This window comes from Centrocercus urophasianus, unplaced genomic scaffold, assembly GCF_019232065.1.
Source record: "Centrocercus urophasianus isolate 14NV4802_14NV808 unplaced genomic scaffold, USGS_Curo_1.0 seq_13, whole genome shotgun sequence".
NCBI lineage: Eukaryota > Metazoa > Chordata > Aves > Galliformes > Phasianidae > Centrocercus > Centrocercus urophasianus.
In genome coordinates this window covers 54,540,434-54,565,543 of record NW_024884475.1, presented here as the reverse complement: position 1 = coordinate 54,565,543, position 25,110 = coordinate 54,540,434, and the positions used below count along the sequence as shown (strand labels likewise).

At 42.4% G+C, this 25,110-nt stretch overlaps 2 protein-coding genes across 2 annotated transcripts; one reads left to right on the top strand and one right to left on the bottom strand.

Moving 5' to 3' along the window:
• The first annotated feature begins 117 nt into the window (after window positions 1–117).
• Window positions 118–25,110, top strand: LOC122157092 (probable E3 ubiquitin-protein ligase HERC4). Its single transcript, XM_042812475.1, has 25 exons — window positions 118–222; window positions 4,561–4,645; window positions 6,794–6,973; window positions 7,207–7,339; window positions 7,986–8,062; window positions 8,598–8,819; window positions 9,875–9,966; window positions 10,492–10,622; window positions 11,350–11,495; window positions 11,842–11,918; window positions 12,232–12,329; window positions 13,243–13,302; window positions 13,723–13,825; window positions 14,343–14,523; window positions 14,855–15,012; window positions 16,132–16,227; window positions 17,321–17,419; window positions 17,497–17,622; window positions 20,162–20,299; window positions 20,392–20,558; window positions 21,379–21,445; window positions 21,662–21,735; window positions 22,674–22,857; window positions 23,213–23,312; window positions 24,023–25,110. The coding sequence occupies exons 1-25, from the start codon at window positions 118–120 to the stop codon at window positions 24,235–24,237; spliced, it is 3,114 nt and encodes a 1,037-aa protein (XP_042668409.1). The 3' UTR covers window positions 24,238–25,110.
• Window positions 17,041–19,628, bottom strand: PIGY (phosphatidylinositol glycan anchor biosynthesis class Y). The gene has a single exon (XM_042812195.1). It carries the CDS (start codon window positions 19,576–19,578, stop codon window positions 19,348–19,350), a length of 231 nt encoding a protein of 76 aa, XP_042668129.1. The 5' UTR covers window positions 19,579–19,628; the 3' UTR covers window positions 17,041–19,347.

Below are 25,110 nucleotides of genomic sequence, written 5' to 3'. Positions count from 1 at the left end.
CCGCCGGCGGCCGGCCCCGCTCGCCGCCCCGCAGCGAGTCACGGCACTGCCCGCGGCACCGACACCATCCCCGGCCCCGCGGAGCTGCCGCCGCCGCCGCCCCGGCCCCGCATCAAAATGGAGGCGGCGCGGCCCCGCCCCCGTGTTTTGTTCTGCCGGCCCGCAGATGGCTACGCGCGGAGCGCTCCCGGCGAGGCCCGGTCGGCGAAGCGCCGCGCGGAGGTAAAATAGTCCTCGCGCGCAGCCGCGCGCCCTAGCGGAACCCCGAAAGGCTTCGGAGACCAGAATCTGCCGTGATCACCCAGCGGCTCGTTCTGTCACCGGAGCCCGGACAGAACAGAGCTCCTTCGGAAAGAGCGCCAGGTCCTAGCGGAGGGATACACCGCAGGGTCGCACCACTCCTTTAAAGGGCCCCGGGACCTCTTGCAGTCTTCTCCGGTTTTAAAAAGTCCGCCCAAACGTTTCCCCATCCTGATTGGCCCGCGCTCCCCGGCAGCTGATTGGCTGGCGGCTCTGCTTCCTCCTCCCCTTCCTAATCCATGGCGTTCTGTTGTTTACCGTCGGCGATTGGTCGCCGAGCGAGGGTGGATCTCTTCTGATTGGTCGGCAGAGCGCTACCTCTGCCCCGCCTACAGCTGCCGGCCTTAGCAACCGTCACGGGGCCGGGCGTGTGCTATGGCCAGCGGCCCTGCAGGGCACGGCGGGCGGCTTGTGGTTGGCGGTTGTGCTGGTGCCTGTCTGCCCCTTAGCTGACGGCTGAGTAGCTCCAGTACCAATTTGGCTGTCTACTAAAACACACGGACTTTCGTAATTGGAGGGGGGAGAGGTCATGCAAAAAATAACAAATAATAATAAAACCACCCCGAAGATCCTTAATTGAAACAATGTACTCACCAACATCGTGTTAGGGATGAATCATAGAATCGTAGAATGGCCTGGATTGAAAAGGACCGCAATGATCATCTAGTTCCAACCCCTGCTATGTGCAGGGTCGCCAATCACCAGACCAGGCAGCCCAGAGCCACATCCACCTGGCTTTGAATGCCTCCAGGGAGGGGGCATCCACAACATCCTTGGGCAACCTGTTCAGTGCATCATATGTAGAACATATTTTATTTATTCTCCAGCATGTCGTGCTTTACAGAATAGCAGCTCCTTCCTGACATTGTTGGGAACTTACAAAGCAGTGAATGAAGAATTACGCGTTCCTTAGCTGCAGGTGCGGTGACATTCATCTAGTTAGGAGCAGTAGTGCTGTCCTTTCAGGAGGAATTCTTGGTTTGTGCTGCCCAGGAAGACTGGTGCAACAGCAACAACAACAGCAACAAAAGAATTAAAACTCGAGGGAAAACCATGCAAAATCTTTAGAGTTCCTAATGTAAGCAAAAACTTCTGGCAAAGGTTTAACTTAAAAGCTGGACATTTTGCAAGACAAATTGTAAACTAAAAGAAAGAATTCTTCCTTATTTGTTGTGATGTAAGCCTACTAAATCCATCAAACGGCATTAGTTCTACCTTAAAATGGTAATATTTTACCTAGCTTTGATAAACTATCTCCCAGTCTGACTTGACAAAGCGTGCCCAGCAATTCATCAAGAATAGCTGTGTTTGGACTCACCAGCTGTATCAGAGATGTCATCTGGGCCTCCTGGTATGAAGGTTTTCAAAATGAAATGAGACTACAAGCCTTCGCAATTAAGGGACATGTGGTAACTGGCACTCCAGACAACACATGGAACTTCCTTACTCAGAGCCCAGGTCATCCAGGTAAGAAGAAAGGGGTCATTTGGAACGATGGTTTTGTCTGAACCACTTAAACAAAGAGCAGCTGGTAATTAACCTAAGTGCCCTACTGCAATCCGTTATACTGGTAAGGAGGGCAGTGACACAAGGAAAGCAGCAGAACTGCTAAATCCAGTCTGCAAAAAATGCTGGAGTTGTGACTGTCTCTCTGAGACCAAGCTGCTGCACTAGGATGAATAGGAACTTAGCCTAATTCCAGGGGAAAAACATGTCCAGTTTAGCCAACATGCATTTTTCTGCAATGACGTGGGAGGCAACTGCTCATGCATGACTTAGTATATTCACCAAGCATAATTCAAGCTCATTTGAGAATATGAGTAAGGCATGGAACACCAAGAGAGCCTGTGTCAAATGAAATTAGCCCTAGCATCCTTCCCTGCCTTGAGAACTGCTTGTTCTTTCTTTTTTAGTTCCTTAAGAGGCATCTTAGGGGAAAAAAAACAAAACAAAACAAAACAAAACAAAAAACCCCTCTGTTTTAATTACATGGAAATATTTGACAGTTTTGTGGTTGCTTTTTTAGCAAAGTGGAGAGAAGTAGGTCCTGTAAGGAAATAAAACACCCTTTAACGAAATAAAATACCCTCAGTGTGTACTTTCTTATACATATATTAGAAAATGTACCTAAAGGCTTTGTCTATGTGTCTCAGAAATATTTTGCAGATTCTGTTGCTTTGAGAAGCAGTGAAATCAGATCCTGGTGATAAAAGCTTTCAAACCTGAAGCCTTTGTATGGGTTCCACTCACCAGGCCCTTTAAAAAGGAACTGCTCCAGAGATAAAATGTCTCACAAGTCTTCTAGAATTTAAAATTTCTTCATCTGACAGCCCCTACAGGACAATGACACTTGATTCTCTAGTAGGAGTAAATGTCCCCATGGTACAGCTCCTGCCCTCAGTACAGAAGGATGCAATTTCACTTTTCACCTTGTGCTAATGGCAGTTGGTCAAGCTCAGAATTCACAAATAAATGAATTTATTCAAATTTATTACATGCTTTCTCAATTAAAGAGTGCAAGCTTGCCAATCAAGACAATATGATGCTGGTGCTAAGGAAAAAAATTGTCTGGCAATATGAGCACATACAGAGACAAGTAAAGACAGTGCATAGATGTCTCAGTGACCCTATTCCAAGTTCAAAACAGCTGTTGAAAGTAGGAAGGGAGGGTGCAGAAAAAAAGAGACCCAACTTATTTGCTCAGGAGAAGGGAGCTATACTTAGCAGAAAATATTTTGAGCAGACAAGATTCAAATACAAACCAATGGAGACAGGATAAATTTAGAACAGACTAAATGCTTTTAGCGATGGTGATTTTGTTTTGCTGCAGCGACATGTGGCAGAACATCTGACAATGCTAATGGCTGGATGAGAGGAACTTTCATAACAAAAGGAAGCTTACCAGAAAGGGAAATGCAAGTTGGTCTACCAAAGAGCACTTATAACAGCATAGCTCTGTTGTTTAGGTGCAATTGCTTTGTTTAACAAAGACAAAGCTCGCATGTTTTTGGATGGGCAGCCTGACACGCTTTTCAGACCCATCCCCACAGTGATCCTGGAATCCTGGAAGCTCGGTTTCTTTATGTGGACGTTTATCTAAACTGCAAGGCCTGGCACACGCAGCTGACTGCAGGGCACCCTCAGCAAATGAGCTTGCATTTATGGGACAGGACAAACGCAAAGAACCCTGTCTGTATCCAGAGCTGGTCATATACAGAACTGCAGTATGTATGTAAAGAAAGCCTTTATCATTTGTGTATATTTTAGGCAGTCCTCTGCACTTAACATTATGAATGCATTCAAGGTATAAAGTTACTATGTATTGATACCACATACTTTGTTTCCTGAAAAAGGGCAACTAACACAATGTACAAGTGCTCCTCTACCAGCACAGCTGTGTTGAAATTCTAGGACAAGAAGAGGGGAATCGGCATACCTTAAATCACAAATCTTCCTAGTATAAACTAGGCCTAAATAATACATAGTACTACAGCTCACAATCAAGGGAAGTGCCTCAGACCTTTGGAGATGGTGAAATGATGACTTGCAGTGCTGAAGACGACTACTTTGCACCCGTTTTCACTGCCTTCATTAACATTTGGCTTCAGAGTAGCTCTGTTTTCGACCTACTAATGCTGCTTTAAGGTTCTCTTCCTTGCCTATATGATCTGCTTTCATTGAAGATAAACTGTCTCGAGAGGGTTTTGTGAGTCCCCTCTGACAACAGAAACTTCAATTCTGACTTCCAAGAGGTTACTAGAAGAGAGGCATCAAAAAGTCTGCGAGGAAAGACATCAATTTTAGAAAAAGTTTGTGTTCCCTCTACAATGGCTGGTATAACTCTTGCAAGACACAAGTGAAAATTGAATTGCTTGTAGCAAGTGCCTAGTGCTAAAATCTTGTTTCAGGAAGAAAATTCAAGTCTTCGGTTGATAATTTGCACTGATAGGAAAGGATTTTGTTCCAGGAATAACTCAGCAGAAAGGCCCATATCAGTTATCTCATGGCTCTGAGCACAGCAGTATATGTTATGCTGGTATGGTATGACAGAAATCGGTCATCCTTCATACTGCAGCACTAGAAAATGGCCAAACAAGGGGAAAGCGACTCAGTGAACCTAATTCTTTCCTATGTTTTTATGAAGATACCTCTATGTGGAGTTGTAAATTTTATGCTGGTATTAAGGGGACAACTGCCAACCTTACAAGCACAGCTGCCAGTGCAACTTACTTCTGTAGTGTTATCTAAACTCATTTCCAGGGCATTGAAAACGGCTCTGGCAAAGAAGAGGAAGGTGGAACCTCAGGCACACATCAGGGCAAACCCTCAGGTAAAGATGAGAAGGGTAAGGCACATGCCAGTGACTTCACCAGTGGCTGCGTAGAGAGTATTTGCAGTTCTGCTGCTCATAGTTGCTCACTGCTGCCCCACCTTGTTCAAATTTCCCTCCTTGTAACAAGGAAAATGGAAGGAACCCAGGAAGACTCCCAGTCTGTGACACATTTGATTGCTTACCCAGTTAGTAAAATTATTATTCATGATCTCTGTGTTGAGTGAGTTTAGGTGCACTTTGTATTAGCCCCACTGCAGCTCCTTTGTGAGCCAGCTCACTCTCACTGATTTCTGTTACAGCTACTGGCAGGAATCTATATTCCATCTGAAAGTCAATTAAAATATTGCTTCCTGTTTTTTTGCTTTTTTTTTTTTTTTTTTTTTTTTTAATAATAATATCAAATGCATACATCAATTTCCTGCAGGCAAACAGCACAGGGAGTATTTGTAACGACAGCTGAAGATGCAGACCTGGTTCTGCTCCTGCTGACATTGCTGTGCAGCAAGGGTAATCTTTTAGGAGCCAATAATTACACCAAATGTCTAAGCAACGTGCTTCAGTGCTTTTATGGCAATAGTTTGCCTTCAGTGCAAGTTAAATTGTCTGAAAGGAAGTATGTTTCAATAACCTTGTGCTTGTCTAAGCATGACCACGTAACTAGCAGTTTGCTTAAAGGTCTCCTAATAACAGTTTGTAACTGGAAGGTGTGTTTTATTCACTATATATCCGTGTCACTTATTTCAAGTGTGTTCTTTTATTTAATTGACAAGATAATTCTAGGCAACGTTGTACTTAAGGCTTCTTAAGGCTTTTAAAAGTGTGGTGTTTTTTTCTTTTTCTTTTTCTTTTTTTTTTTTTTTTAGAAAGGTGGTTGTGTATAATTTCCAAAAGCAGTTTCAAAATCACATGGATTCTGCTTAAATGGAATTTAAATCAGTCATTAAAAGTTAAGCCAAGAAAAAAGAGCAGTCACCTTTCTGACTGCACCACCAGTGAGCTGTTGAATTAAATGACTTTACAGTAGGCACGCTGCTGTAGTCTTTCCAGAGGGTTTCTTAAGCATACCTCCTCATATGCCTTTGGCTAGAATTGAATTGTATGGGACAATGTCTTCTATACTTTGCATAGAGATAGCCATTAGCTGTAAATCACAGAATCGCTGAATGGCCCAAGTTGGAAGGGACCTCAAGAATCATGAATCTCCAATGCCCCTGCCACATGCAGGGCCACCAACCTTCCCATTTAATACCAGAGCAGGCTGCCCAGGGCCCCATCCAAGCTGGCCTTGAACACCTCCAGGGACGGGGCATCCACAACCTGTCTGGGCAGCCTGTTCCAGCACCTCACCACTCTCTCTGTAAAGAATTTCCCCCTGACATCCAACCTAAATCTTCCCTCCTTCAACTTAAAACCATTTCCATTTGTCCTGCTGTTATCTACCGTTTCGAAGAGTTGACTCCCAAATAACAAATCATCTTAATCTGTATTTTTTTCCCTTTATGAGACTACTGCTGCACCTTTATTCACTTCAAGTTCGTTGGTGCATAATATCCTTCTCGTACTTCCCACCAATAATTTGTTTTGAGATTGATTGCTCTGCACTAGCATGAACAGAGATGTACATATTTCCATGCATGGAACCATAAATGTTTTCCAAAACAGCTGCAGGAGCATTTGCAGCATAGCTCTATCCTAAGCTTCTGAATCCAGGCACATTTCACTAACATTCTCTCAATGCTCGCCAGAAGAAGTAATGCAGATGTACAGTCAGTACGTGGCTGTGCTGGACACGTCTAGCTCAAGAGTTCAGTCTGCATGAGCTTGTATTTAGGTTCACGTATCACATGGTTCCATCCAGAGCCTGCTTTGATTGGCATCTGCTCTCCTCCTGCTGTCACTGCAAACCAGAGCAAAGCTCCCATCGCGTTCTGTGTCAGAAAAGTCGGGGTGTAGCAGCCGGGGCTCCAGAGCTGTGACTCTGCAGCCACGTTCATGAGCTCAGTTTAAGAAATCAGAGGCGCGGGAGAAACCAAACGAGGGCCTTTCCCACTCGGCACCCCCGCGGCAGGCGACGGCGGGCAGGGCTACCCGAGCACGGCCAGCTTTCGGTTTCCATTTCCGCAGCGGGGCACGGCCCGCTTTCGGTTTGCGTTTCTCCAGCGTGGCGGGGCGGGACGCAGCGCGGAAGCTGTCTGCAGGGAAGCGAGAGCAGGGCTCCGGCCGATCGGCGTCGCAGGATGCCGGGAGCGCGGCAGCGGCAGCGGCAGGCCAGGCGGCAGCAGAGCGGGCGGCGGAGCGGGGCCCCGCGGAGGCCGCCTGATGCCGGAGATGCGCGGCGGGGTGAGTGAAGGGGCCGGGACGGGGCACGGTGTGCGTGAGGGGTGGTCGCTTTTAGAGCCGGTGGCACGGCAGACAGAGATGGCGAAGTGTCTTCTAGCGGTCGACCGAGGGGTCGGCTGGTGTGCAGCAAAGTGGGATGCTGAAGCCCCAGGGGACGTGAGAAAATACTGCTTAGGAGGGAGCAGAAATGACTAAGGAGCCCCACGATGTGCTCATCTCTGTTTGGTCTGCAGAACCCGAGCAGGTAAAGGGAGAAGAGATGGTGCGGTGTTCAAACTGTGATGAGACGCATGTTCTCATTTACTCCTGTAATGGGAAGCTTAATGAACAGTGGACCACGACTCCAGACAAAACCTCTAAATCAAGGTAAGAAGCTTTCACAGGGCAGTGGTCAGAGAAAACGGCCCACTCTTCCTAAAAGTAATGTTCAAGAAACTTAGGCATAATCCTGATGTAAAGAGGAAACTCTCAGGCTCCTAGAACCCAAAACTTTATATTCATTTTTATTCAGCAAGAATTGCTCTGACTCTGAGATTAATACCAAGATCTGAGCTGACTGAGATGCAGTTGTTACAGGTTCCTCCCAAAACTTAGTAACAATTGGTAGATGTACCAGTCCCACAAATGCCATGCAAATGACACATGGCTTGGGAAAGCGGTGTGTAAAAGACCCAAACCCACCTGAACCTTGCCACTAGTCTATGAGGTTAACCAGCTTGTAAAATTGGCACAGCTGCTGGCTTGTTGGTTGTTCTGCTAACTTGTCCAGGGATAAGCCTGATGCTGTTCAAGCTTCTTCTGGTGCCAACTGTGATCAGATCAGTTTGTGCAGCTGAAGGAGGATGGAGTAGGATGGAGTAGCAGAGTGAATTGACTGAGAGATGACCAATATTTTTCCTACGTAAATACTTCTAAACATGCTAGGACATGGTGAGCAGAATATTTTCTTCTTTTACTTTGTCTGATAGCACAACATCTGTTTTGATTTGGTATGTTTTCCTTATCTTTGTAGGCTGGTGAAAGAACTGGGAAACCACAATATTGTTCAAATAGCCTGTGGAGATCATCATTCCATGGCACTGTCCACAGGTAGCCTCTTTTATGCACTCTTCCTCCAAATGAAAGTTGCATTTGCTTGGCTTGCTCAGAAGGGAATGTTTGAACTACAGCCAGTAGTTAGTGACACCATCCGTGAGCAATTAGCAATAAGCAGGGGACAAATTGTGTTAGCTGTCAGATAGCTTTCCTTCCTAATGCTTAAGGACTTGCAGTTCTCTCTAATTCCTTAGCACTGCCTCTCCTCAAAGGTTTGCTGTGGAGAGGAAATGTGTCCACCTCTCTCTACACTCACCAGATCCGCTCATTTATAAGCCTGAACTCTTCTCTGTTTGGAAACTTATTGAAAGTGTGGGTTCAGAAGTGGTAACAGCCTTTGGTGAATTATACAGGCTGCATGGATCTGTCTTGAATGGTACGGAAGGACACAGAGAGATGTAAATACTGATTGTGGTCTCACCTAGGAGCTAGATCTCTGAAACCAGCACTGATTCTCACTCTCAAAGTACTAAGACTCAAAGAAGGCAATGATATGGTGCTTTTTTTTGTTGTTATTGCATGCATGAAGGAGGTCATCTCTTTACCTGGGGCTTGAATACCCATGGACAGCTTGGAGTGGGGAGCCAAGACCCACTCATCACCAAGCCACAGCTGGTGAAAGGCCTACAGGGCATCCCAATTGCTCAAATTGCTGCTGGAGGAGCTCACAGTGTTATTGTGTCACTCTCTGGAGCTGTGTACTCCTGGGGAAAGAACGATTTTGGACAGCTGGGACTCGGACACACAGAAGGTATGAAGAGAAAGCAGTTTGAGAGCAAAGCAGTGTGAAGATTGATGATTTTTTTCACAGGCACAGAAATGGTTCAGGAATGCTAAGCCTGCTTGGAACAGCAGTGGGCAGCAGAGACTTGGGAAGAAAGTATAGCTGGATAAGTTTTTTCTTTTGAAGCTGCTGCATACAGACCAGGAAATGCATGCAGGGACAAGGCATTTATGCGTTATCTCTGCAGAAAATTTGGCAGCTTCCTGGCAGCACTGATCTCTGCTTTCTGGTGACAGCAACAAGACCCAAGGGAACAGCATGGAGCTGTGTCAGGGAAAGATTAGGTTGGGGATTATGAAAAGGTTCTTCACCAGAGGGTGGTTAGGCTCTGGAACAGACTGCTTGGGGCTGTGGTTGTGTCTCCACGCTGCCAGAGTTCAGGAAGTGATTATGCTTCCAGATATGGGATTTGATTTTTTAGTAGTCCTGCATGGAGCCAGGAGTTGGACACAATGTTCCTTATGGGTCCCTTCCAACTTAGGAGATTCTGTGATTCTATGATCATTTTATATGAACAAGTGAATAGGCTGGGACCATAAAACTATGTGTTTCAGAGATCTCTTTTTAGGCCTATTATATCTCCAGGCAGTCTTGCATGAAAGAAATTTCTATAATTTTCTGTGAATATAAGGTGGGAGAATAATTTGTCTTCAAACATAGAAGGTTACTGCAGAATTGCCTTAGCCAGATAGGACCTGAAATTACTGGAATGTCAGTATGTCCAGCTCCTGGAAAATCAGATATTTTGAAGCCAAGTACCTTTTGATAAACAAATATGAAAGTGCTGCATTTTATTTCAAACTTAGTTAAACTGAATAGAAAAAGTACTATGAACAAGACAGAACATGATGAGAAAGGGTTTGTTGTAGTGTAGGGTAGAAAACAACTCAAAATGAAGTCATAAATACGTGAATTGCTGTAAGATAGCAGTGTAAAATGCTAAAAATGTATTTACTAAATCTTTATTTGTGTGAGACACTTCAGTACACTTTCACTTTAGCTATGCTGTGTTTTCTTTCCAGACAGGGATTGCCCATCATATGTTGAAGCATTAGAGCACTGGAAGGCTGTATTTATCTCATGTGGGGCAGACCACAATGCAGTTCTTTCCAAGGTGAGTCTGAAACTGAAACTCACAGAGAAATTGAAACTCCTGCTTACAGTCAACAAAGTGTGCTAACTATGGTAGTGGGAAAATTGAAAATTGGCCTTTGCTCAGATTCCTGTCACCTGGATGCAAGCTCTCACTGAGATATAATAAATGAGAATCCTGCATTAAAGGGGTACAGTTCAACTCTCTGTACTTTCTGAACATACTTTCTTTTTCCATAACATGCCAGAGACTTAAGAAAATGTGAATAATATCTAATTCGCGAGGGTTTGCTAATAGACGTACGATTCTTAAGCAACAGGGAGTTACTTTGAGGAGTTAAATGTTTTTTTCTTAGAAGTTAAAGGATTTGGACATACATACAATGTAAGATTATGTTTGATGCAAAGTGAACTCCTTTTCTGTTTGAATCATGGATGTTTCTGAGGACAGGCCCGTATAATGTATAATGTATTGCTGGGTCTCACTCTTAATGGTGATCATTTGAATGCCATTAATAATGCAGTTATTTGTTTCTTCACCTACAAGGATGGTTTGGTGTACACCTTTGGAGCAGGAGGGGCTGGCCAGCTGGGTCACAACTCCACCCGGAATGAATTAACACCTCGTGTGGTGGCTGAACTGTGGGGAGCAAGAGTTTCACAGGTTGCCTGTGGAAGGTGGGAAAGTACCTTAATAAAATGCCTTCTAGGTCAGAGCCTCAGATGAGTCATTGAAGAACAGTAGGGAGGGAAATCACCAACATGTTTAAATCCCTGTATTCTAGTAGGTCAGTTCTGTCATTGTCCATTCTTCACTCATGGCCTGCCCTCCTGTCACAACTCAGCCAAAACCAAGAACGGGGAAAAAGTTGGAAAAAAAAACTAGGAGCCCTTGGCTTTTGGTATTTCTAGAAACAAAGGGTGTACTGGTTTCCAAAGGACAGAAGGCTGAGTGAGAAAAGTCACCGTTCACTTCAACAGACATGGGTCCTTAGAAAGAATCAAGGAATAGTGAAAACTATTGTTTCATTCTACCTTTCTGGAACTGAGACATAAAAAGTCTCCAGTTGACTTTCCTGGGTTTTAAGGCTCAGCAACATAGAAGTTTCACTTGGAAAAAAGTGGAAGGAAACTAGCAAGGCCTAGTGGTTTAATTTTGTGTGCAGAGTCAGGGTAAATCACAAACACTAGAGGACAGTATAGGAAATTCGAGTCTGTATTTTTTTACTGCAGAATGTTTATGCAAGGAAGGGTTCTATGACTTCAGTTAAAGAGACTATAGTTGGATGACCCCCCACTTTTAAAGACTAGCTTCAGCTATCCCCTCTGACAATGTGTCTGTAAATTTTATTCTGACTATTTTAGTGATATTAACTTATTGTGACAATATTCTTTTTCTGACCAGGCAGCACACCTTGGTCTACGTCCCATCTTTGGACCAAGTCTATTCGTTTGGTTCTTATCAAGGACAGCTGGAAAGGGAGAGGAAAGCTAATCAGTTGGTACCACTGCCCATCAATTCACCAGAGGATAATGGGAAATTCTGTCAGGGTAATGATGGCTGTAGATGCATATGATCTATATTACTTTCTTCCACATCAGGCAATGGGAAGGTGTTTGCTTTCTTGATTTCTTGTTCACGTTGAAAAACCGATGGCCTCCAGTGGCTTACACTATATCTTATGCTGGCTTAATTGTCCCAGCACAGTCTAGCAGTGTGTAAATTTATTTGCTATTTGATTTATCAGCATGAGTAATGGCCACATAGAATCAATTTTAGACCATCATCTACTGAGTTGTTGTTTTTTTTTTAAATGTGCCACTTCTGTGCACTGACCTCTATGTAGTAATGACTGTCTTCAGATGTTCATATTAAAATTTTTTTACACTTTCACAGAAAACACATCGCAAAACATGACTGAAACTACTACAGAAAGAAAGGAAAATATCATTGATCTTCTCTTTAAGAAAAAGGTATGTGTATATTTGTTTACAGCTTCAGTTTTTGACCACTGTTCACATTCCTGATGGAAGCTTTTGATTTTTCCATACTGCCTTTAGTTCTCCAACTTAAAATATGTCTCTTTGCACTTCTTTGCATGCTTGAGACCAGAAACTGACTTGTATTGCAACTGTAAATTTGTTCAATATTTTTTGCATCTGGATCATGCTGGGTGACCACTAATTTTTTTCATATTTAGGTTGAAATGTTATCATGGTAATTAGCTTTAAAAAAGTTGATCTGCTAGATCTTTAATCTCATTGTATGTTCATGCATTTCATGCAGAATTCCTATCCTTTGAACGGAATTGCCACTCTGAATAGGAAAGAAGTGAATGCATGGATTTCTAATTCCAGTTCACAACATTGGAAGACTATAAAGAAGTAAGTTAGAACCCTTGTGACTTTTTTTTTCCCCAACACATGATTTTTGATAAAAGAAAAAAAATTACTGTTCGTTGAAGACTCCTGGAAACTCATGTTCAATCATTTAGTTGAGACCAGATCTTGTGGCAGAGCGCGTTACTTAGTTTTTGCACTGAGAAAACACATAAGCAACAGCTATTCAACATTTAAAGAATGATTTAAAGAGCATTTAAAAATCTTGACCAGTTCAGGTCTCTCTGTTTCTCTGACCACTTTCAGTATGGTTTGGCCAAGTTGTTCTGCACCGAGAAGAACGAGGGAGACAGAGACTGCTTTCCAGATGTCAACAGCAAGGCCCAACTGCAAATGCTTGATTAAGAAGCTGTTTTAGTCAGATAGAATAGAACTAGGAGTATTGGTAATGAGTAAATGTTACTCCCTACTGAGAATCCAGTTTTCACACAGCAGCTGAATTTCCCATTGGTGCATTGCAGATCCCATCCATGGAGAGATTCCTCCTCTCTTCCACTGCATTGCCTTTCACACTGTGTAACAAATAAAATCATGTCCTCTCCTGACTTGTTTTGATGTTATCACTATCATAACCACCACCTGTGCACAGCATTGGCTGGTACAGAGCACTCAAGGAGGTTCCCTATGACAACTATACATGCTAACATAATAACTGTTCCTGCTTTAAGTATGAAGTCAAGCATGGGAAACACGGTTTTCTGAAGATCACTGACTCCACAAATAAAATGCCTTCTGCAATGCTCTCAATACAGTGCTATTAAGAGAAATTTTACATGGTCAGGTGCAGATAGACTTGCACATATGGTTTTTTGTTCTTTCGGAATTCATGCACTGAAGGTACTGCTTGTGTTGAAAGGACTTGCTTTGTTTTGTTTTTTCTTTTTCTTTTTAATCTCAGGGTTATCGGACTGGTCTTTTCATCTGAGGCTTGCATCAATGGAAGTTTCTTGGATAAAAGGTAGTGTGTGCTGACTAAAATTAAGTTTTTACCCCCTAGTCTTACTAAAACTTGGTACAGAAGCTCTTACTCTAGTAGATTATCCCACAGTGACATTTGACAGATTGTGATAATGCTATTAGGCAATATTTCAGTTCCCAAAGGGTTCATAATAGCTCTTCCCAGCACTGAAGTGTGAGTCACTTGAGGGTGAAATGCAGGAAGTCTCTTATTAACTGAGCATCACTACACAACACAGGAAGGACAAAATATTAATCAGTGAAAATATCTTTGTAGAACAGATGAAGCTGTACTCACTGCAGTTGTGGGGTTAACTTTTCTAAACGTTTTCAAATGTTGGGATGTTTCACTATTCGCTCAGGTATTAAAACAGCTTGTTTGTTTGATTTAATTTTTAATTTATTTTTCCTTTTGCAACAGAGGCAAACATTTCAGAACTTCCAAAGAAATCTCAGGTGTAGACATGACTAAAGTGCTACAGTTTTATAAGAAAATCAGCAAGAATGCAGAAGTATACCAGGAGGTAAGGATTTGATACAAGAATTCTAACTGAGAAACTATGGGTCTGACTGTCCTTTCCCTCAGAAGTTCAGATTTTCCCAGTCTTTTACAAACAAAGCGAAACCAAACAAAACAAAGAAACTTTCAGGAAACTTCATGAAGAGAAGGCACAGTTTGTTTATTGTTCCCGATGAAGCTATATACCAAGGAGATGGGATTGTATGCAGGTCACAGTGCAGGGGACAAGCCCTTTCCCCAAAAAGCTGACAAGCTTCTCTACAAGGGGAATTTATGGGAGAATTATCACAGTCTTTCTTCTCATAGAGCAAATAAAGAATGAATGTGAGCCTCAGAATCAATCCGAAAACTCTGATTTTGAATTTGAATTGAATTTGAAGGTAGTATCCTAGACTTAGCGTGTGATGGAAGACAAGGGAACAAAATCTAGGAATTCCATACCAACCTAAATAATAGATTATTTTGGCATAACTCAACTGCATTTGTAATCTCTTTCTCTCTCTTTTCTTTTTCTTCTGAAGGTTCAAAAGGAGATTAATAATTTACTGCCATCATTGTCTTCTCCTGTTTCACCTGAAAATTTCAGAGTCTACTTGATCTTGCCTTTCCTTCTGCAGCAACAGAATTCCAGCTCTTACAGTACTCTCAAGCTGCTAGCAGAAGCTATCCTGAGGCTCCAGCAGAAGGACCTGCAAACTCTTGGTGGGGTTTGAAGTTGATGGAATTGAATGATTTACATGTTTGGCCACTTGGGGCTGCTGAGCAGGATATAATACTGCAGAAGCAATTTATTCCAGAGTTCAGCCTGGAAGACATGTTTTTGGTAGAAATATAAATATGGGGTCTACTACAGAAAAAGCAGGCACAAAAAACCCCTGTTTCTTGGCTTGAGGCTTACTAACTCTTAGTAGTAGTGTGAAATTAAGCATTTTATTAATTTGATAAGAAGGGAAAATGCAACTTCATCCAGAAATAGTAATTATTTGCATGTTACCTGTGGTGGATATCTTACTAGCTGTTGTTTTATTTACAGAATGCCTGTGGTCAAATCTAGAAATAGACCATTTCAAGAATCTGGTTGTTATATTTAGGAGGGTTTCCCTGAACTCTCTGACTCAACTTTTCTGCAATCATTCTGTGGAATACCCACAAAAAATAGAGACCCTACAAATACTGCAGATTCTTTACCAGGTGAGAAGGTGCTTGGATCCTGAGATATGATGTATCAGTATGATTGGGAATATTTTAATCCTTTTTATTTGTTAAATTTTCTGGGTTTCCTTCTTACAAGGAAACATGGTTCCTTGATATTGCTTCAGGATTCTTTTTAGCTCTGCATCGCATGGCTTTGAAATAACTGAGTTGTCATGCTACCTACATACCCCAAATTTTGCTCTTGAACTGTGCCTGGCTGATTGTCTACAGAAGAGAAGAACTGAAGCCCCAGATGGGGAGGGGACACTTGCAGGAAGGAGTGCATACCTTGATGTGTGCAGGGCTATGGTTGTGCTATTCATCACACAGCACGCCTACTCACTTGTGAGAATCCCTTGTCAGATCTCTCATCTTAGCAACTGCTCACAGCATCAAAATGACAGCCCAGCAGTTTTGCACAGCACCGCAATAGCGTATGATGCTTTTGGAGTCTGCTAGCTGAGAAATTATGTGAGCCAGTAGAATTTGAGCATGTTTAGCTTGTATGAAGAAAGGGAAGACAGAGGACAATAGATGTACTCTTCTCATAAAACATCCTTTTCCCTGCTGAGATTTTCAAAGTTTAGGAAGGAACTCGCAGATAGTAAGAGTTGCTAAATTTTGTTCACTATTCAACTCCCTTTTGGCTGAGAATGCAGATTTGGGCCTCAACGTTTAGACTCTTGCATGTATTTATCCACTGGATAAAATTCAAAAGTGCAGGAGAGTACTGCTTAGTAAGCAGCAACATCATTTACAACCTTTTATGGTCACTCATTTCCAAAATCAGATCTTTGCCAGGCAACAAATATGAAAGCAAATGAGAAATTTCAGACTCTTTTGCAACACGATGGACAAAAAATATCCTTCAGGATGGAGTTCTGTTAAGGGGCCTTTGTTGTAAATGAAAATTGCTTTCCTGTAAGTTTTTACTCTTTGTGTGTGTGACTTGTCATTGTTGAGTGCTGTGCTACTTGTAGTGTTTCTATGCTTCCATTTTTGTGCTGGGTCTCAGAGTTATTTCTGCTGAGATCCCTGTTACTCCTTAATCCTATTCTGGTGCACAGCTCACTAGCTCTGCTGCCAGTCCCATTCATACTGTATCTGTCAATACAGGTGAACTCCAGAGCTGGTTTCAAGCTACAAGACAACCTCTTCTATATACCTGAAATGAAAGAGATTATCCATGATTTTCATGTCATGGGCATATCAGTAAGTATAAAATCTTAGCCGCAGTACAAAATGCTTATTTCACTGTTTTGTTTAATAAATCAGTATAAGCAGAAAGACTCTAGACTTCACCCCAGTAACAGTGCATTTCCCCACTTCTCCAGCTGTTCTAAATAAATCAAGCCATTTATGATCTCAATATTTTAACAGCTACAATAGTGCTTTTCCATTGATGAACCCCTAGTTTTGCGTGCCAGAGTTGTTCCCAGCATGTTCCTGCCTATAGCAGGGGGTTGGAACTAGAAAATCGTAAAGATCCCTTCCAACCTAAACCATTCTATGATTTTATGATTTTATCATCTTAAGAAGATCTATTTGCTTCAAACTGGCAATGAGTACAAAATAGAACCACCAAGCATTATTACTATGCTTCTTGTATACGTCTACATGTTATGCCATTTATTTAACAGAATAATTGTGAGGGCTCTTTAAACTTTCATGGACAAACCCTATAGAACACTTCTATTTACTTGTATCTAAAACAAACCAGTGGTAATAATAAACAAAAAAATCTGTGAAATGGTTCACTTCTCGGTGACAGGAAGGCACGAAAATTAGCTACCAAATGCAACCAGTGTCACAGGAAATACTGTAAGTTAAATGGGACAGTAGAAGTGTTTACTAAAAGTAGACACTAGAAGTCTATCACCTTGCACTAGATTACTCTGTATGCTGATACCTTACTGATATTATTGTGAATAATAAAACCAACAGCTTTTAACAACAACATGTAACTTGAACATCCTGGACATTTTTTCTATGTGTTTCGATTTAACTCAAGTATGGAAGAGGCCATTAAAATAACTTTCTATTTTATTCCCGAGGTACTGTAACACAAATGTCTGCACAGACAGTTCTGCAAAATTTCAGATGTTTCTCTGACAGGGTTTCCCACGCATTGAAATGTTTAGAACCTGCTTTTATAAAGCGTGCCTCTATTGGTATAGCATACAAATACACATCAAAGGCATGTTTCAGAAATGCAGGATGGCAGTTCAGTCTCTCTACATACCCTTAAATCTGATTTTGCAAGAGAAAATCAACAGACCTTTTATTTTCATCTTTGTAATTTCAGCTGACGGTGCTGATTAAATATCCCTGCATTTTTAACATGAAGCACAAGCTGGCGATTCATCTTTTAGAATGCAACAGACTGTCTTCATATTTCAACATTGTAAGTATGGCCTTTTTCTCCTTCTCAATTTAGAACAGAGAAGCACACTTCTAACAAATAGTTATTTTATTCTTCAGCATCCAGTCTTAAACAGCGTATTTCACAAACAGTGGATTTTTCCTGTCAGAAGAGAATGCCTCCTGCATGACATCTGGAATCATTTAAGAAATGCGAACAACAGCCAATTCACACATCTCTTAAACGTAAGACATCAAACGATGTATTTTTTCTTCAGCTCTAAATCTATTACTGCAGCGTTCTGAAGTACTGTAAGAAAGTTCTGCTGGGGATGTAAGTAAATCAGGAGAGCAGTATCATACATTCATATTCCAGGTAGTTAATAAGTATTGTGGGTATAATTTAAATGCAATTGGCAGTTCTATTTACTGTGAAGTTGCTTTGGAATAATGTAATAGGATTGCTCAGGAAACCAGTCAATTGGCAAATTCCAGTACTGTTACTGCTAGATTCACTTTACTAGGCTAATTTGCTGTGCATGAAAAACCTGGTGGACAGATCTTTCTTGCCAGCACTAGAGGCCAGCAAGTGACATGGCCAAAAAAAGCTGGTTCTCTCATGGTGATGCTGCCTGGAGGAAAAGGAAGAATAATGCCCCCAGGAGGGAGGAAAAGCTGATTATAACGCTGCTGTTTCTCTGTGATTTTATTTGTGGTTTCCCCTGTGCAAAGGTTTTGGTAGCCAGCAGGTATTGCAGTGCCAGCCCTTTCCTGCAAAAGTAATTTGTTGGCTGACATGGAATCCGGTCACCTGGTTCCCTGCCCAGAGCTGAGCTGAGCTCAGCCCAGGGACCAGGTGCCTGTGTTCTCAGTCACTGACACGAGGGCTGTTTGGTATTGCGCCTGTGGAGCGAGACATTACCCAATTCTGGTTCTTCCCAAGTGAGCCTTCTTGCCAGCAAGTTGTCAGAGCTTTTCCTTCATATACATCTAGAAGAAGATTCACAAATGGCTTCTAGAGCTACCTTTGCTTTTTTCTTTCTCACTGTGTCAGCTGAAAAAGGTGTCGTTTTTTTTAAAACATAGGCAATAAGGTCTGTGCTCTGTACTATGCACTACATGAACCCCTCTCCATTGATAGCACAAAGAGCCCTGACAGATAACTGTGCTTACCTCGAGTAAGCCCTCCAGTATGTCTTTCATGAATCCCAGCATTATTTGTGCAGCAGCAGCCTGATCAGTGTAATTGCTTTGTTAATTTCTTGCCAGTAGACACTGGCTGAGACCTGCAACGTTTCCAACACAGTACTGCAGTTCTGATTCTTTTCAGCAGTTACAGGACACTGCGTCACTCCATTCTCTAGCGTTGCTGTAAACGGGAACAGGGAAAGCTGAAGTATTCAGCAGAACCTTCTGTTCCTTCTCTACTAAGAAGGAGATAATGTTAAGGAGAAAGATACTTGACACATATCTAGAGTATCCAAACAACATTCTTCCTTCAACTCAAGGCCTGTTATCAAAGATTAAGCTAATTTATTTTACATTCCTCTGACACTAAGACAAATGCATTTCAATACATCAGGCCAAGGCAAACAGTATCAAAGCTTATGAACCAAAGAGAGATTCGTATCACCCCATGTTGCCACTGCTTATTATTTGATGTTATTTCAGTCAGGGTGCAGTTGTCTAGCACAGATGGTTACCCCCTAGTACATTTTCAGTAGCCACTAGAGACGCAGAACTTGAAGAGATACACTAGAAAGAAATAATGTTTGTTATTCCTCCTCCTTCTCTTCCTTTGCATTAATTAAGTAACAGGTTTATTGCAGAGGACTGCATAGAGTTCAGACACCACCAGGCAAATGCTGACAGTCACCAGTGCCACAACAGACGTTTCAGATCAATTGTGAGACCTGGCTAAATTAAACAAACTGCGTTGCTCTAGAGAAGGGGGTTAGCAGAGGCACTGTGCTAATTGTGCCTAAAAAGCTTAATTCCCATCCAAGTCCACAAGTGGAAGAACACATAAACCGGTATCGTGACAGGAAGCAGGAGGCTGTAGAAACACAAGCTGTTGGTGCTGGTGCAGCCCTGAGGGAAGGTTTCATCCACGCTGGCCGAGTAGAACAAGCCCGCTAGGGACAGGAGAGGAACGAGCACGGTCAGCGTGGGCAGGGAGGGGAGCAGGCCGCCTCCTGCCATCGGCGTGTCGCCTCACGGCTGCTCCGAGCCCTCTGCCGGGGGCCGCTTCCGCGTCGTCCGGGCGGCCTCCGGGATCATGTTCGGGATGCCATCGATGACGGGGTACGCGATGCCCAGCTCCTCGTTAATGAGCTCGTTAGTCGATTCTTCGTACCTGGGCAGCCGAGCAAAAAAAAGAAAAACGGAAAAAAAAAAAAAAAAAAAAAAAAAAGACAAGGGAGGCGTCAGTGAGCTGGCTTTACCTTCAGGCCCACCGCTCGCTCGCAGGCCCCGGGCCCTCACCTCAGCGGCCGCTTGGAGAGCGGGCACACCAAGAAGCGCAGCAGCGACGGCTCCAGCGGCTGCCCCGGCCCGGGGCCCTGTTCCTGCTCCTGCCCGCTCGCCCGGCGGCTCCCCGCCGCGCCCCGCAGCGCGGCCACTACGCCGCGCGCGCAGCCGCGTAACATGGCGCCCCCCCGAGCCACCGCTCCGCCTCCGGTGCACGGCGGAGCCGTGCCGGGCTGCGCGCCGCCGCCGCCGCGCTGTGGTTCCGGGGCGGATCGCTACTCGGCCGCTCTCACCATGGCTGTCGCCGTGCTCGCAGGTGCGCTTCAACGGCGAGGAAGGACAAGGAGAAGGGCTGCGCCTGGAGCTCTTCACAGTCGCCGCCAAGGCCCTCTGCGATCCCCAGAGCGGTATCTTCCGCCACTTCCCCTCCAGGCTGGTCTGGTTCCCCAGGCAGGTAAGCTTGCTCGCCTGCGCCTGAGCCGACGTGCTCGAAGAGAGAGAGAGGCGTAACTTCATCTGTTTTTTTTACGTTCCTCTTTTGACAAGGCGTCAAGCCACGATGACACCTTTCTGCTGGCGGGCACTCTGTTGGGAATGGCCATGTATAACCATTGCCAGACTCCCTTACCATTCCCCAGGGTTCTCTTCAAGAAGATGCGCGATGTCGAGCCGACCCTGGAGGACCTGGAGGAGCTGATACCAGCAGTTGGCAGGTATGGAATGTCAGTGTCCTAAGGTGTGAGATTCCTAAGGCAGTTGTTAATTTTATGTGAAGCGGGTCTTCTAGCTAGGTGATTCACACAGCAATCTTGGAAGCAGTACTTTAATATATTAACTAACAGTTTTCACTATGTTGTCAAGGTAGACCTTATGCATAAGCACAGTTTTAACCCATACTGCAGGCATATCAAATCTGCAGGCATGTGCCCACATGCTGGGTTTCCACTGCTGAGAAGTATTTCGGGCAGATATTGCAGAACAAGTTGCTGCTGCTACAACACTGAACTTGTAAGCCCCTGAAGCACAACATTCCACACTAGTGCTATAAACAGCCTGTCACAACCTCTTCCCTGGAGCCCATGACTGTGTCAAAGGGCAAGAGCCCTCAGTAGACTAAAATGTCAGGTTTCCTGCAATGCTTTGAGAGACACTGCACTACAAAACAATTATTCTAGATCATCCCACTGATGGACAATGCAATTCCTTATTAAATGATCTTTGAAAAGAAAAAGCTGTGGTCTCAGCCCATTTGCCACTGGAATTGATCTCTGCATGAAATTCCTGAAGGGCATGGGGATAGTCTTGTTTTGCATCCTTCACTGTCAAGGCATTTCCCTCAGCATAAGAATACAAGTTCAGTTTAGAGCTCTTTATGAAGGCTTGGTGTGAGTACAGATATTCTATCCGCATGTGCATTTAAATACTGCTTGCCAAAGAATGCTTTCCAGCCAGTTTGACTGTAATAAATTATCTTTATGTCCCTTCTCTATTCCCCCCCCCACCACCTTTTTTTTTTTTTTTTTTTCTTGAAAGGAATCTTAAGAATATTTTGAAGGAAGAATCTGAGCATAAGCTTGAAAGCCTACAGATGACCTTCGTGGTAAGACTCCATTGTGTCATTCAGATGCGCCATGCATGTAAAACAGGCAAAAAAGTATCCCATCACAAGTGATATAAAAACTTACCTATAAACTCCAACTAGCAAGGGTATAGAAAGAAAAAGTGCTAGATATAGCTCATATATGCTATCACATACACAGATATATAAATATTTAAATACAGATTTAGTGTCTGATGTTTTTCTTTATTTGTATAGCAAATGGAAGAAGGAGGTTCTGTGGTTGAGCTTAAAAAAAATGGTGCCAACATTCTTGTCACTAAGCATAACAGGTCAGTTTTATTTTTCTCATCCTGTGTCTGTTATGTGTTTATGAAATACCATTTATAGAAAATAGCTATTAGAAAACACTGAGCTTGAACAGTGTTGTTGGTCTCAGTGCAGCAGCAAAAGCCGTGTGCTTTCAGATTGTGCTGTATGTATGCCAGACATTAGCAGTTTGTGCAAGCAGTGGATAAGACAGGGACATCTAGCAATGACTAAGTCATACCAGGCCTAGTAGGGAAATTCATAAACATATAAAGTATCAGTGAACAACATATTCAGGGATATTATAAACAACTTGATGTATCTTTTTAAAGTTCTTTTAACAGCAAAATATTTCTTCTTTAGTTACATATATGAAACATACCTTGTACATAACAGAAGAGGAATTTATCAATGAGGTGTTGCATCACCATTAACCTCAGCACAGAGTACAAAGAACAAGGCTATGGCTTAAGTTCATGTGACTGTTCTCCGTAAAGATTTTGTATTAGCAGTTGTATAATCAATGAATATACAGATATTATAATTAAGAAATATCCAGGAAATACTAGGCTAAGTAAGATTATTGTAACAGGAAGATAATAAATGGAAAATGCTTACTGATGTTGTAGGCTCACAATATTCTCCACAAAGAGTGATCTCCTGGAAAAGATCCTTCCTGGATCTCTTTAAGTGTAGAAAGTCTGCACTTAAATGGGTCTAGGAGAGGTGTAGCCAGGCTCCACCCCTTCTGGTAGCACAGGTGAATTACCTTCACCTGTGTTCCCATGGCTGACTCATTGCTTGCCTCAGGTGGTCAATCAAAGGTTCAGGCCGTGATTCAGCAGTTCCCATACAGCAGTAGAGCAGGTGGTATGGAATAAAGAATAAGAAAGTTCTTTATATTTCTCTTTTTCAAAAATCACCTCTTGTGTTGCTTGTTTGAATCAAAATATCTTTGCAGGAAGGAATTTGTTGACTTGTATGTGAATTACATGTTGAATGAATCAGTACGGAAGCCATTTGAAGACTTTATGCGAGGTTTTTCAAGAGGCTGCCCAGCTGAAAGCTGGAAGATGTTTCTCCCTGATGAGCTCATGATTTTTCTCCTGGGACACACAAATTATGACTGGCATCTGCTAAAGAAGGTATTAGTTACAAGCAGAGTGGCCTTTTGCTGTTATGCACAAGCTGTTTGCTAAGCATAAACTCTTTCTGTCCTGTACTATTATTGGATGCATAAGTCCCAAATACAAAAATAGTAGCTTAGGGGAGTGTTTTTATCATTTGTATCATTGTTCTGATCAACTTCTAAACTACACTAGGTACAAGAGTATAGGGTAATAAAGATCAGTCTTAAAAAAAAGAATGAACGGGCAGATTCCAGGCATGAGGAGGATCTGAACACCTGTGAAGGGATTATGAAATGTATCAGCAACACTGTTGCTGCTTTCAATAAAAACAGAAATAGCAAGGCCAATTTTAATTTTTTGTTTTCAACAGAATGTGAAATACGTGCACTACAAAGAGTCACATCAAACCATCAAGAATTTTTGGTCTGTGTTTCACAAGCTCCCAGAAGAAAAAAAGAAAAAATTTCTTGGTAATATTTTGACATTCTGAACTTTCTTATAGCTCTCCCTCACAAGACAGATTGAGATGCTTGTGTATGAAAATACTGTACTTCCAAACCTCTTTTCAGTGTGCTTCCAGCCCCCTTCCCACATTTTCTAGTGTAAGCCACAGTGAATTGGCACAAAGAATAGCACAGTCACAGTTCTGACCTTTCTCACAGAATCACAGAATCACAAGGTTGCAAATGACCTGCAAGATCATTTAGTCCAACCACCCTCCCATTCCTATTCATTCTCGTCTCCCTTGAGGCTTGCTTAAACACGTCCCACGCTCCTGGACCTTGCAATTAGTTTATTCCTTGCTTTTGTAGAGATCAGTTGTTGGTCAGAGGACTCAACTTTAATGCTGACATGAGCCGTTGAGCTTTCTCAGAGGATCACAGAAGCTAATTCATCCTTTTTAATTGGGGAAGGTCAAACCTTGCTTGGCTTTTCTCATTCACAAAGTCTGTATAAGTAAAAGTAAAAGGTTTATACTTAATATAAATCAGCGAAAGACTATTATATTCAGGTACAAATTCAGTAGTGCCAAATAATTAGCTAATGTAAATAGCTGTATGTTTATACTGACTTTCCTTCATGTTTTTCATCTTTCAATAGCATTTTCATTCTTTCTTTCTTCCTTTTTTGTTTGCTTTAAATTTACTAATTTGCTTCCCTTTCCTCCTCTTTTGTTTAGCTTTTATAACAGGATCTGATCGAATCGTTCCTTTTGGACTAGAGTATTTTGTATTTTCTATTGAAGACCCTCTGTTTGAAGATCCAGATAATTTATATCCTTCTGCCCAGACCTGCAACTGCACTCTCTTTCTCCCCAAGTACAGCAGTAAAGAAATACTTGAGGAAAAATTACTCTCTGCCATAGAGTATAATGAAGGTTTTGGCTTGAGGTAGCTCTTGGTCAGAAGCATGTTAAAGCACAAACAAGAAAAGAAGTGGTTGTCTCACTTGTAGCATTTTTCCTGATTTATTCTGGTGTAGTGATTTCTATTCTGCCTTATTTTTACTGCACTTTATAAAAACAATTGAGTGTGTGTATTCAACTGAGAATGTTTATTGATTATTAAATCCTTGCAAGAAGCAACTTGGTAACCAATTGTATTTACATAGGTGCTTATCCTGCACTTTAGTGGTCTTAGTTGATGAGCTTTCAACAGTAAGGTTTCTGTTATTTGTACATTATCAAACACACAATTAGCATATGCTAAGCAGTAATCAGAGTAACATTTTCATCTGTATTAGTTAAGGATTCTTTTGGAAAACAATCCAACTGTAAGGAACCATATTCCTTCAAACTTTAAATTGAGGAGCAGCCTGTACTTGCCTGAATATGGCCTTTGAGTTATCTGAGAGAAGTTCTAAGATGAGGACTTGATCATTCCTAGAGTTTGCCAGGACAAATCTGTATTTGTAATGGATGTTTTATTAGTCAGTGTGATAATATTTGTTGTGTTGATTTGCATCTTCTAGGGAGTTGGCTGGTAATTAATAAACCAGAATTTTAGCCTGCAGAACGTTCTGACTACAGAATCTTGTGAACATGAGGCTTGTGAGGCTGCTGGAAGCTCACTGCCAAAACTGACACTTAGCAACAGCAGGCAGGATGTAAAGGCGGGAGGTTTATTTTTTTCTGTATGTTTTACTTTATGTAAAATATATGTTGTGATTTTTCAGCAGTCCTCTTGCATTTCTTATAGTCAGTGGACATACATGTGTAACAAAGGCTTTTACTGTGCTAAATTGATTGATTAAATTTCTACACTCGTG